Genomic DNA, 13495 nt, shown 5'->3' on the forward strand with positions numbered 1-13495 from the left:
GGCGCCGGAGTGTGGCGACTAGGGTTTTTTCACAGTAACTTCATCGCAGTGTGAATGTAAACCTACTTGTGACACTAATAAATAAACTTTTAAAAACTTTAAAAGCTTTAAACAATGTGGCATGATGCAGCGCCAGTTTGGGCTGTGCGAGTACCGGGTGCCAAGGCCTCTTCATGTCATTAGCAGCCTGGCAGAAGGAAGCCTGATGTGGATCTACCGGCAGTACGGCCAAACAGGACCTGAGGATTTTTCTTTAAAAAGCTATTGTTGTAATTTTTTTAAAAATTACATTTCAATATATAGGAATTTACAGCTGAATTGTTTATGGTCCGCACAAGCCTCCTCACACTCTACTTGCAAAATCTCACCCTATCAGCATATCCTTCTATTCATAGGAATATTACAGCACAGAATGAGGCCATTCAGCCCCATGTATCTGCACCAGCTCTCTGAAGAGCGAGACACCTGGCACTATTCCCCTGCCTTCTCTCCATGGCCCTGCCCATTTTCCTTTTTTAAATCATACTCAATTACCTGTTGAATGCCTGGATTGAATCTGTCTCCACGACATTCTCAGACAGCGCATTCCAGATCCTAACCACTCACTACATGAAAAAGTATTTTCCTCATGTTGCTATTACTTCTTTTGCCGATTGCTTTAAATTCTGGGCCCCCTGGTTCTCCATAGAATAAAATCCATAGAATCCCTACAGTACAGAAGGAGGCCATTCGGTCCATTGAATCTGTACCGACCACAATCCCACCCAGGCACTATTCCCAAACCCCACACATTTACCCTTACCAATTTTAGCATAGCCAATCAACCTAACCTGCACATCTTTGGACTGTGGGAGGAAACCGGAGCACCCGGAGGAAACCCACGCAGACAGGGGGAGAAAGCACAAACTCCACACAGATAGTGACCCAAGGCTGGAATCGAACCTGGGTCCCTGGCGCCTGTGAGGCAACAGTGCTAACCACTGTGCCGCTTGATAGAGGGACCCATGCCTGAAGAAAATGATCCAGCCTCTGGCTAGCATTGGGTCATGCGTTTATCTACTACCTCCCTGCCATTCACCTTGAGAGGGCAGACAAGGCCCCAGTTTAACATCTCAAATGAGGAAAGGCACCTCCTACACTGCAGCACTCCCTCAGTAATGCACTGGAAGTATCACTGTCGATTGTGTCCACAGACTCTGGAGTGGGACTTGAACCTGCAACCTTCTGATTTAATCCAAGACATGCAGGCAATTGATGGGAGGGTTCCGGGTACCTTCTGGACAGCCTGGCCTGTCGGATATCTCACAGAGCTCCTCCTACTATCGTGCTATTAGCGGGTGTCAATGAAAGAAGGAACACACAAATGAAGTATTCCCCTGACGTATAGGGAGGAAGAGGAGGAGCTCTGAGAGATACCCGACAGGTCAGGCTGTCCAGAAGGTACCTGGCGCCCTCCCGTCAATGCCTGCATGTCTTGGGATAAAGTCAGAAGGTTGCGGGTTCAAGTCTCTCTCCAGAGACTTGAGCACACAATCTATAGAGATACTTCCAGTGCATTACTGAGAGAGTGCTGAAGTGTTGGAGATGCTTTTCCTCATTTGTGAAGTTTAACTGGGGCCTTGTCTCAAAGTGGATGGATAAAGAATCCACAATCTCTATTCTGCAGAAAAAGAGAGTGTCCTGATCCAACATTTCTCCCTCCACCAACAGCTGCAAAAAGATTATCACAGTGCTATTAGTGGAATCTTGCTGCACAAACATTAGCTGCTGTGTTTCCCACATCGTAGCAGCAAACACATGTTAAAAAGAGGTTCATTGGCTAAGATATGCTCTGGGGTGACCCGAGTTTGGGAAAAGATTACTACAGGCTCTTCTGGATTACTAGTCCAACAGCATAACGACTATGCTATCATCATTAATTCTGAGTATTTACAGACTATTCCGACATTTTCTACCTGATATCCACTCCATCTGACGAAGGAGCTCTGCTCCGAAGGCTTATGGTATTTGCTACCAAATAAACCTGTTGGACTTTAACCTGGTGTTGTGAGACTTCTTACTGTGTATATATGATTCAGCATGGATATTGTTGGAACTGCAAAATTGGCAGCGACTGTATCACACCGGTGGCCAGGACACAGCCAATTTTTCCCCGTTAAATTAGGCAGCTTGTTTTGGTCTGGATGGCAATGCCACTCCATTTTCAAGCATCATAACATGAAAGGTTGAAGTTAGCCAAAGTGATTGACGCGTAGACTCCCAAGTGGAAGTGTGGTGTTGCAGCTCGTGGAGAGACTGCATCCAGTAATACTCACGTGTTTCACAGAGACGCCCCATCCATCCTTCTGGACAACTGCACGTGTTGGGTCTTTCACAGGCTCCACCATTTTGACAGGGAAACCGACAGACAGCTAGCAGAGCGGAAACAAGCAGTAAATGGTTATTAGTGTGAAGCGTGATTGTTTTATAAAAGTGAGATGCAGGGCTAACTGGATGAATCCTGCCTATTATTCTGCATCACGCTGAAAATGTTGGCACAATACACACGAGCGGATGAAGTAAATAAAAGTTTTTAAAGTTTAAGCTAATTTATTAGTGTCACAAGTAGGCTTACATTAACACTGCAATGAAGTTACTGTGGAAATCCCCTAGTTACCCCACTCCGGTGCCTGTTCGGGTACACTGAGGGAGAATTTAGCATTGCCAGTGCACCTAACCAGCACGTCTTTCGGACTGTGGGTGGAAACCAGAGCATTCAGAGGAAACCCACACAGACCCAGGGAGAACGTGCAGACTCTGCACAGACTGACCCAAGCCAAGAATCGAACCCAGGTCCCTGGCACTGTGAGGCAACATGCTAACCACTGTGCCGCCGTATAGTGAGAAAAACATCTTGAGGGATTTATCACTTTTAAAACCACCAGGACTGGATGAATGTATCCCAAGTTACAATGAGAAGCAAGGATGTAAATAACAAAGGCTCTGACCATCATTTTGCAATCCTCTCTTGGTACACACCTGGTTCTGGAAGACTGCTAATGTTACACTAGCTTAAAAAGAGATGTGCTGTATTATTATGGGCCAGAGGGATATGTTGTTTTATTATAGCCCAATCTGCCTAATCTCAGTGGTGGGCAAATTATTGGAAAAGAATTATGAGGGATATCATAAATGATCATTTAGAAAGGCATGGATTAACCATGGACATGATGTGGAGGTGCCAGCATTGGACTGGGGTAAACACAGTAAGAAGTCTCACAACACCAGGTTAAAGTCCAACAGGTTTATTTGGTAGCACAAGCCACTAGCTTTCGGAGCGCTGCTCCTTCATCAGGTAAGTGGGAGTTCTGTTCACAAACAGGGCATATAAAGACACAAACTCAATTTACAAAATAATGGTTGGAATGCGAGTCTTTACAGATAATCAAGTCTTAAACGTACAGACAATGTGAGTGGAGAGAGGGTTAAGCACAGGTTCAAGAGATGTGTATTGTCTCCAGCCAGGACAGTTAGTGAGATTTTGCAAGCCCAGGCAAGTTGTGGGGGTTACAGATAGTGTGACATGAACCCAAGATCCCGGTTGATCCCAGCTGACTTGACAGACTGGTTAGAAAAGTAAGAGTCAATGGAATCCAAGGGCGTAGCAAGTTGGATCCAAAATTGGTGGCAGAAGCAAAGGGATTGATGGGTGTTTTGTGATTGGAAGGCTCCAGTGGGGTTCCACAGGGCTCAGTACTCAGGCCCGTGCTTTTCATGGTACATATCAATTATGGGGCGATCTTGGCCTAGTGGTATTATTGCTGGACTATTAATCCAGAAACTCAGCTAATAGTGGGATTTGAATTCAATAAAATAAAAATCTGGAATTAAGAATCCAGTAATGACCATGAAACCATTGTCGATTGTTGGAAAAGCCCATCTAGTTCACCAATGTCCTTTAGGGAAGGAAATCTGCCGTTCTTACCTGGTCTGGCCTACATGTGACTCCAGAGCCACAGCAATGTGGTTGACTCTCAACTGCCTTCGGGCAACTAGGGATGGGTAATAAATGCTGACCAGCCAGCGATGCCCATGAACCATGAATGAGTAAATAAAATCTTATGGAGCATGATTAAGCCATGTGATTAAGCCATGATTAAGCCATCTCCCACTCACCTGACGAAGGAGCAGCACTCCGAAAGCTAGTGGCGTTTGCTATCAAATAAACCTGTTGAACTTTAACCTGGTGTTGTTAGACTCCTTACTATGATGGCACAGCCAGGGACTCGGGTTCAATTCTAGCCTTGTATGACTGTGTGGAGTTTGCACATTCTCCCTGTGTCTGCATCGGTTTCCTCCGGATGCTCCGGTTTCCTCCCACAGTCCAAAGATGTGCAGGCCAGGTGGATTGGCCATGTTAAATGCATGGGATTACGGGGATAGGGCGGAGGGCGGAGGAGAGGGCCTGGGTGGGATGCTCTTTCAGAGAGTCGGTGCTGATTCGATGAGCTGCATGTTCGCTTTCTGCACTGTGGGGATTCTATGATTCTATTAATGGACTGATCAGGTGAGTAGAAAAGTAACTAATGGAATGCAATTTGGTGGAATGTGAGATAATGCACTGGAAGAGTGAGCTGACTGATGGTGATTTTAGCCTGAGAGTCACCACACCTCAGGCAAGGGGCAAGGTTGGGGGGGGACCTCACCCCCCCCCCCCCCCCCCCCCACTTAAATGACAGGGCTGTAGAAGTGTAGAGGAACAGAGGGACATTGATAAAAAACATCACCACATATGCAGGGCAGCAAATAAAGTAATTAAGAAGGCACAATGGGATACTTCCCTTTATTAACCAAGGCACAGAATATAAGAGCGTGGTTCTGCTAGAACTGTGTAAAACACTGGTCAGACCCACAGCTTGGTTATGTGAACAGTCCTGGTTACCACATTTCAGGAAGGATGTGATCGCATCAAAGGAGGCTCAGAGGAGATTTCCGAGGAACAGAATAGTTTAGCTATGAGGAACGATTGAACAGGCTGGGGTTGTTTTCTTTGAATTGGGACGAGGGGAGATTCAATTGTGGTGTACAAAATTATGAACGGGTTAGAGTGGATGGGAAGGAGCTTTTTCCATTAGCATAGAGGTCAATAAGAAGGGGCCACAGATTTAAAGGAATGGATGGAAGGATTAGAGGGGAGTTGAGGAGTAATGTTTTCACTCTGAGGGTGGTGGGGTTCTGGAACTCACTGGGCAGGATTTTACGGCCTCGCTCATCCCGAAACCGGAAGACCCCGCCCGGGGTCAACAGACCTTCCCATGGTCCGCCCCTCACCCGCTCCGATTCCCGTGGCGGGCGGGGCGGTAAAATTCCAGCCACTGTCTGAAAGGGTGAGAGAGGCAGAAACCCTCATTATGTTTGAAGCGCTTTAACTTACAAAGCTACAGACCAGGAGCTGGAAGATGGGATAACTCATTGTTCCACTGGAGCAAGCGGAGAGGCAGTGATTGGAGGCAGCAGTGCTGGTGAGAGATTAATTGAATTGTTTATTTATTTAATTCGTCAGCTAGTGTGGGGTTTTTTTTGGCCTTTACTTTTGCAGTAGTATTTTAAGTTTAAAGTGAAAACTGGAAGTGGGCTGCTAAGGAGTCTGGGAAGGGTTTTTTATGCGCGCGAAGTATAAAAGGTAGGCTGCAGTATACAGTGGGCAGCGTCGGGAGCGGGCAGGGGAGTGAGTGGGAAGCAGAGTGTGAGCTATAAGGCTTTGGCTCACAGGGCTTAGGCAGAAAGGGCGAGCAGGGGTGAGTTTAATTCATTTTTGCTGTTTCTACCTGGTACTGGCAAGGTATCTGGAGGGGATGGGTGTGCAGGCAGTGCTATGTTCCTCTTGCACTATGTTTGAGGTGAGGGACGACGACAGTGTCCCTGCTGATTACACCTGTGGGAAGTGCACCCATCTGCAGCTCCTCCAAAACCGTGTTAGGGAACTGGAGCTGGAGTTGGATGAACTTAGGATCATTAGGGACGCAGAGGTGGCCATAGACAGAAGCTTTAGGAATACAGTTACTCCGAGGAATGAAAACAGATGGGTGACGGTGAGAGGGGCTGGGAGGAAGCAGTCCGTGCAGGGATCCCCGGTGGTCGTTCCCCTTAGCAACAAGTATTCCGCTTTGGATACGGTTGAGGGGGATGACATACCAGTGGTGAGCCGCAGTGAGAGGATCTCCAGCACTGTGTCCATCTCTGTGGCTCGGGAGGGTAAGGGGCAGAGCGGGAGGGCAATAGTTATTGGGGACTCGTTAGTTAGAGGGATAGATAGGAGGTTCTGTGGCAGCAAAAGAGACTCACGGATGGTATGTTGCCTACCGGATGCCAAGGTCAGTGACGTCTCAGACCGTGTTTTCTGGATTCTGAAGGGGGAGGGGAAACAGTCACAAGTCGTGGTACACATTGGTACCAATGACATAGGTAAGAGAAGGGACGGGGAATCAAAGCAGGAATTTCTGGAGCTGGGCTGGAAGCTGAGAGCCAAGACAAAACATGTGGTCATCTCTGGTACGTTGCCGGTGCCACGTGATAGTGAGTTGAGGAACAGGGAGAGAGTGCAGTTAAACATGTGGTTGCAGGGATGGTGTAGGAGGGAGGGTTTCAGATACGTGGATAATTGGAACACATTCTGGGGAAGGTGGGACCTGTACAAACAGGACGGGGTGCACCTGAACCAGAGGGGCACCAATATCCGAGGAGGGAAATTTGTTACGGCTCTTCAGGGGGGTTTAAACTAATTTGTCAGGGGAGTGGGAAAAGGAGTTGTAGTCCAGAAGTCAGTGAGGGTGGTGAGGTATTGGGGAAGGTATCAGGGTCAAGGGTGGGTACCGGTAGACAGGAAGGTGGGTTGAAGTGTCTCTACTTCAATGCAAGGAGCATCCGGAACAAGGTAGATGAACTTGGGGCGTGGATTGGTACTTGGGACTACGATGTTGTGGCCATTACGGAGACGTGGGTAGAACAAGGACAGGAATGGTTGTTGGACGTTCCGGGGTATAGATGTTTCACTAAGTGTAGGGAAGCTGGTAAAAGAGGTGGAGGAGTGGCATTGTTAATCAAGGATAGTTTAACGGCTGCGGAAAGGCACTTCGAGGGGGATCTGCACACTGAGGTAATATGGGCTGAGGTTAGAAATAGGAAAGGAGCGGTCACGTTGTTAGGAGTTTACTATAGGCCCCCAAATAGTAATAGAGATGTGGAGGAAGAAATTGCTAAGCAGATTATGGATATGTGTGGGGGTCACAGGGTAGTTGTCATGGGGGACTTTAACTTTCCAAATATTGATTGGAACCTTTGTAGGTCAAATAGTTTGGATGGGGCAGTTTTTGTGCAGTGTGTGCAGGAGGGTTTCCTGACACAATATGTGGATAGGCCGACAAGAGGTGAGGTCACATTGGATTTGGTACTGGGAAATGAACCGGGCCAAGTGTTAGATTTGGTTGTGGGAGAGCACTTTGGAGATAGTGACCACAATTCGGTGTCTTTTGTTATTGCAATGGAGAGGGATAGGGCCGTATGGCAGGGCAAGGTTTACAATTGGGGGAGAGGTAATTATGATGCGATTAGGCAAGAATTAGGGGGCATAAGTTGGGAACAGAAACTGTCAGAGAAAGGAACTAATGAAAAGTGGAACTTTTTCAAGGAACAAATACTGGTTGTCCTTGATAGGTATGTCCCTGTCAGGCAGGGAGGAAATGGCCGAGTGAGGGAACCATGGTTCACGAAAGAGGTGGAATGTCTTGTGAAAAGGAAGAGGGAAGCTTATGTAGGGATGAGGAAACAAGGTTCAGATGGCTTGATTGAGGGTTACAAGTTAGCAAGGAATGAGCTGAAAAAGGGGCTTAGGAGAGCTAGGAGGGGACACGAGAAGTCCTTGGCGGGTCGGATCAAGGAAAACCCCAAGGCTTTTTACTCTTATGTGAGGAATAAAAGAATGACCAGGGTGAGGTTAGGGCCGGTCAAGGACAGTAGTGGGAACTTGTGTATGGAGTCAGTAGAGATAGGCGAGGTGATGAATGAATACTTTTCTTCAGTGTTCACCAAGGAGAGGGGCCATGTTTTTGAGGAAGAGAAGGTGTTACAGGCTAATAGGCTGGAGGAAATAGATGTTCAGAGGGAGGATGTCCTGGCAGTTTTGAATAAACTGAAGGTCGATAAGTCCCCTGGGCCTGATGAAATGTATCCTAGGATTCTTTGGGAGGCAAGGGATGAGATTGCAGAGCCTTTGGCTTTGATCTTTGGGTCCTTGCTGTCCACGGGGATGGTGCCAGAGGACTGGAGAATGGCGAATGTTGTTCCTCTGTTTAAGAAAGGGAATAGAAATGACCCTGGTAATTATAGACCGGTTAGTCTTACTTCGGTGGTTGGTAAATTGATGGAAAAGGTCCTTAGGGATGGGATTTACGACCATTTAGAAAGATGCGGATTAATCCGGGATAGTCAGCACGGATTCGTGAAGGGCAAGTCGTGCCTCACAAATTTGATTGAATTTTTTGAGGAGGTAACTAAGTGTGTTGATGAAGGTAGGGCAGTTGATGTCATATACATGGATTTTAGTAAGGCGTTTGATAAGGTCCCCCATGGTCGGCTTATGATGAAAGTGAGGAGGTGTGGGATAGAGGGAAAGTTGGCCGATTGGATAGGTAACTGGCTGTCTGATCGAAGACTGAGGGTGGTGGTGGATGGAAAATTTTCGGATTGGAGGCAGGTTGCTAGCGGAGTGCCGCAGGGATCAGTGCTTGGTCCTCTGCTCTTTGTGATTTTTATTAATGACTTAGAGGAGGGGGCTGAAGGGTGGATCAGTAAATTTGCTGATGACACCAAGATTGGTGGAGTAGTGGATGAGGTGGAGGGCTGTTGTAGGCTGGAAAGAGACATAGATAGGATGCAAAGCTGGGCTGAAAAATGGCAAATGGAGTTTAACCCTGATAAATGTGAGGTGATTAATTTTGGTAGGACTAATTTAAATGTGGATTACAGGGTCAAAGGTAGGGTTCTGAAGACTGTGGAGGAACAGAGAGATCTTGGGGTTCATATCCACAGATCTCTAAAGGTTGCCACTCAAGTGGATAGAGCTGTGAAGAAGGCCTATAGTGTGTTAGCTTTTATTAACAGGGGGTTGGAGTTTAAGAGCCGTGGGGTTATGCTGCAACTGTACAGGACCTTGGTGAGACCACATTTGAAATATTGTGTGCAGTTCTGGTCACCTCACTATAAGAAGGATGTGGAAGCGCTGGAAAGAGTGCAGAGGAGATTTACCAGGATGCTGCCTGGTTTGGAGGGTAGGTCTTATGAGGAAAGGTTGAGGGAGCTAGGGCTGTTCTCTCTGGAGCAGAGGAGGCTGAGGGGAGACTTAATAGAGGTTTATAAAATGATGAAGGGGATAGATAGAGTGAACGTTCAAAGACTATTTCCTCGGGTGGATGGAGCTATTACAAGGGGGCATAACTATAGGGTTCGTGGTGGGAGATACAGGAAGGATATCAGAGGTAGGTTCTTTATGCAGAGAGTGGTTGGGGTGTGGAATGGACTGCCTGCAGTGATAGTGGAGTCAGACACTTTAGGAACATTTAAGCGGTTATTGGATAGGCACATGGAGCACACCAGGATGATAGGGAGTGGGATAGCTTGATCTTGGTTTCAGATAAAGCTCGGCACAACATCGTGGGCCGAAGGGCCTGTTCTGTGCTGTACTGTTCTATGTTCTATGTTCTAACTCTGTATTTGGCTGGCATGGACACAATAGGCTGAATGGACTCATTCAAAAGTAAAGCAAAGTGTATTTATTAGTCACAAGTAGGCTTACATTAACACTGTAATGAAGTTACTGCGAAAATCCCCTAGTCTCCACACTCCGGCACCTGTTTGGGTACACTGAGGGGGAGTTTAGCATGGCCAATGCACCTAACCAGCACATCTTTGGACTGTGGGAGGAAACCGGAGCACCCGGAGGAAACACATGCAGACATAGGGAGAACGTGCAGAGCATGCACAGACAGTGACCCAAGCCGGGAATCGATCCGAGTCCCCGCGCTGTGAGGCAGCAGTGCTAACCACTGTGCCACCATGTGACCCCAATCTATGTTTCTATGCAGTGTCTACATGACACCAGATTCATGGGATTATTGTTCAATACTCAGGAATGTGACTCTAATGATGTTAAACGATCCATCTTTCAGGTAAGATTCCTGGAGATGCCATTTGCCTTCTCACCTGGACAGGCACTATTTGATATTGGCTGTGTCTTAGTGGATAGGGCTCTTGTCTCCAAGTCAGAAAGCCCTGGGTTCAAACCCCACCCCGGATACTTGTGCTTACAATCCAAGCTAACGTGCCTAGTACCAGTAGTGCGGGAGTGCTGCTTTGATGGAGGTGCTGCCTCTGTCAAGGTCCCATCTGTCCTCTTGGTTGGATGTCAAAGATCCCATGGCAATATTTTGAAGATGAGCAGGGTAGTTATGGCAACTGCCCCAGACAATATTTACCCCTCAATCAACATAACAATAACAGATTCTCTGGTCATTACCTCGGTCAGAATTCTCCGGCCGTTCACACCCCGCCACAGCCGCCAGCGAGGATGGAGAATTTGGCGCTTAGCCAAATCCCCGTTCGCCGCAACGGGACGGGAGAATGCAGGCTGCGGGCGAGGTCAGAGAATTCGGCCCCACATTTCTGTTTGTTGCAGCTGACCGTTTGCAAATTGGCTGCTGCATTTCCTGCATGACAACAACATCTACACTTGTAAAAGTACCTAAAATAAAAACAGAAAATTCTGGATAAACTCAGTCGCATTGGTGTGGAGAGAAATAGAGTTAACATTATGAGACCGTATGAACTCCAGAGCTCTAAAGAAGAGTCGTATGAACTTGAAATGTTAACTCCATTTTTCTCTCCACGGATGCTGCTGAGTTTATCCAGAATTTTCTGTTCTCACTTCAGATTTCCAGCATCCGCAGCATTTTACTTTAAAAGTTCAGAATTGAATTATTGGTGATCTGAGGTAGTGCAAGGCACCAAAGAAATGGAAGTTGTTTAGACAGTTTTACTAACGCCTGACTTCGATCATTCCCCCTGAGTTTGGATGATGTATAAAGGATTCAGGCCTAACAAAAATTCTTCTGCCTACGGTTCCAACCGTGTGAGAGAAACAGAAAAGCTTTGATTCTGTAATGGTGTTGGATGAACACACTTCCACTATTTCTGAGGCAAAAGGAGTTACGAAACAACTTCCTTGTTACAACTGAGGTTTTTTTCCCCACGTTTAACTTCCACAGCCTCTAATCTAAAACAAGAGGTATTTGATGAGGTAGATCCTTACTGTGGTAATGTATTAGTTGTTTTGTAATTTCCCCTTCATTCATCAGTCTCTTGTCACCTCAGCTTAAATTTCCATTGCAGTATTGAAGCAAGAACTTGCCAAGCAACGATACCTTTGCATTTATATATGGTAAGACAACACAAGATCCTTCATAAGAGCAAATATCAAACACAATGGTCACCAAACCATGTGAGGAGATATTTGAATAGGTAACCAAATGCTTGGTCGAAGAACTCGCACTTAAGGAGTGTTTTAAAAGTGGAGACTTGAGTACATAATTCAGGCTGACACTCCCTGTGGAGTATTGAGCAAGCGCTGCATTCTCCAAGAGTATGCGTCAGCCTGTATCACAAAGATAAAATAGTTATTGATTAAGCATGGATGTTGGTACATAAGTTGGCATTTGCCTTGTAAAACCCCTCCTAAAGCGCGGTGAATTGCCAGCGTGGGTGTGGGGGTGGTGGCCATTTTCAAATGTCATTGACATCTGGTGCAATTTTACCAGAATTTGTCAGGCTCTGACTGCAAACTGGCAGGTATCTCTCCAGACGCACAGCCAAGCTTTCAGACCAGATCTCCCGACACGTAGTGCGAAGAAAACAAAGAACAACGAAAATTACAGCACAGGAACAGGCCCTTCGGCCTTCCAAGCCTGCGTCGACTATGCCGCTCTCCAGGACAAACACAAGAATGCCAAATTTCAATCTGGGGTTGTGGTTTGCACCGTCACTCTGGTGGGCACGGGGCCTGATTAAGCTAGCAAGGCTGGCTCCAGAGAGATTGGGGCGCCATTTAAAAAAAAAATTGAACTCCCCCTTCCCCTGTACGGACATGGAGAACTTCCCTCCGCAAGCATCAAGGCGACCACCACCCCCCGCCACCCCCCCACCCCCACCCCACCACGGAGGGATCGGGGGCTCCCTTGCCCCAGTTATAAGGTAGTGAGAAGTTAAACATGCATCTGTGGAGTGAAAAACTGAAGCTGACTACTGATGCATGTACAGCATGTCATAGCTGAAAGGATGGGTGGGGAGGTAGGGTGTCACCTATACATGCTGATCATACGCAATAACATGGCTTTTGGGGCTTGAAAAATGAGGTAATCTTATACGCTGGGCTGACTTATACACTGTGATTTGTGGTATTTTACAAATGAAGAAAGTTGAGCCACTGGCAAGGTTGCACTGGGCAACATGACGGCACAGTGGTTAGCACTACTGCCTCACAGCGCCAGGGACCTGAGTTCAATTCCCGTCTTGGGTCACTGTCTGTGTGGAGTCTACACGTTCTCCCCGTGTCTGCGTGGGTTTCCTCTGGGTGCTCCTGTTTCCTCCCACAGTCCGAAATTCGTGCTGGTTAGGTGCATTGGCCATGCTAAATTCTCCCTTAGTGTTACCCGAACAGGCACCGGAGTGTGGCGACTAGGGGATTTTCACAGTAACTTCGTTGCAGTGTTAATGTAAGCCTACTTGTGACTGTTAAATAAACTTTAAGGTTGGATCAGTTGTAAAGTTTCTTGTGACGCAAGAGCCTGCAGACACTGGCAATTAAACCATTTAGCAAGGTAATTGGTACTGGCAGGTGACTGCAGCATTCACGCAAGTGTTATTCCAGATGAGGAGCAGTGCCTTTAGAAGAGGAGAAAAGTAGGAGGGAGAAAGACAATGAATACAACTGTGCAATAATCAATGGCAACTAACTTGCACTCTGCAGTTGGGTCAACTTTGGGATCTTTCTGTACCTCTGCAAATGGGGGGCGCACTCCAAGTTCCATTCTCCAGGCAGCTACTTGCTCGTGACCCTTGCAGCATGTATCCGCTGTAGCAGGTGTACGTTGCTATGTCTCCCACATGGTGAAGCACTCCTTGGACAAATGCATTTTTCACTTGAACTGGTGCTCCACATGATATTTCTTTTTTCAAAGGGAAAAAGGAAGAGGAGAGATTATAATTGACAAAATATTGCTTCAAAAAGTGACATGTTGCTGAAGCTTTTCATCTTCCACTCATCCGGACAAACACAAGAATGCCAAATTTCAAACTATCACAACAATTTATAACACAGGAGAAAAGGGTGCTGATTGGTTGGCAAGATGCTGATTGGCCTTGGCGTTACCATGGAGAACGTAACAGGGAACTACAGGCTTTGCAAGCT

General features: G+C 46.8%; 1 protein-coding gene across 1 annotated transcript in view; it reads right to left on the bottom strand.

Moving 5' to 3' along the window:
* svep1 (sushi, von Willebrand factor type A, EGF and pentraxin domain containing 1) overlaps window positions 1-13495 on the bottom strand; it is a 206251-nt gene that overhangs the window by 17357 nt on the left and 175399 nt on the right. Inside the window, exons 45-46 of the mRNA XM_078215305.1 lie at window positions 13083-13253; window positions 2316-2411 (exon numbers count right to left, since the gene is read on the bottom strand). Of these exons, the coding sequence (XP_078071431.1) occupies window positions 2316-2411; window positions 13083-13253 (267 nt within the window). The remainder of the gene's footprint in view (window positions 1-2315; window positions 2412-13082; window positions 13254-13495) is intronic.

Source organism: Mustelus asterias, chromosome 6, assembly GCF_964213995.1.
Source record: "Mustelus asterias chromosome 6, sMusAst1.hap1.1, whole genome shotgun sequence".
Classification (NCBI taxonomy): Eukaryota; Metazoa; Chordata; class Chondrichthyes; order Carcharhiniformes; family Triakidae; genus Mustelus; species Mustelus asterias.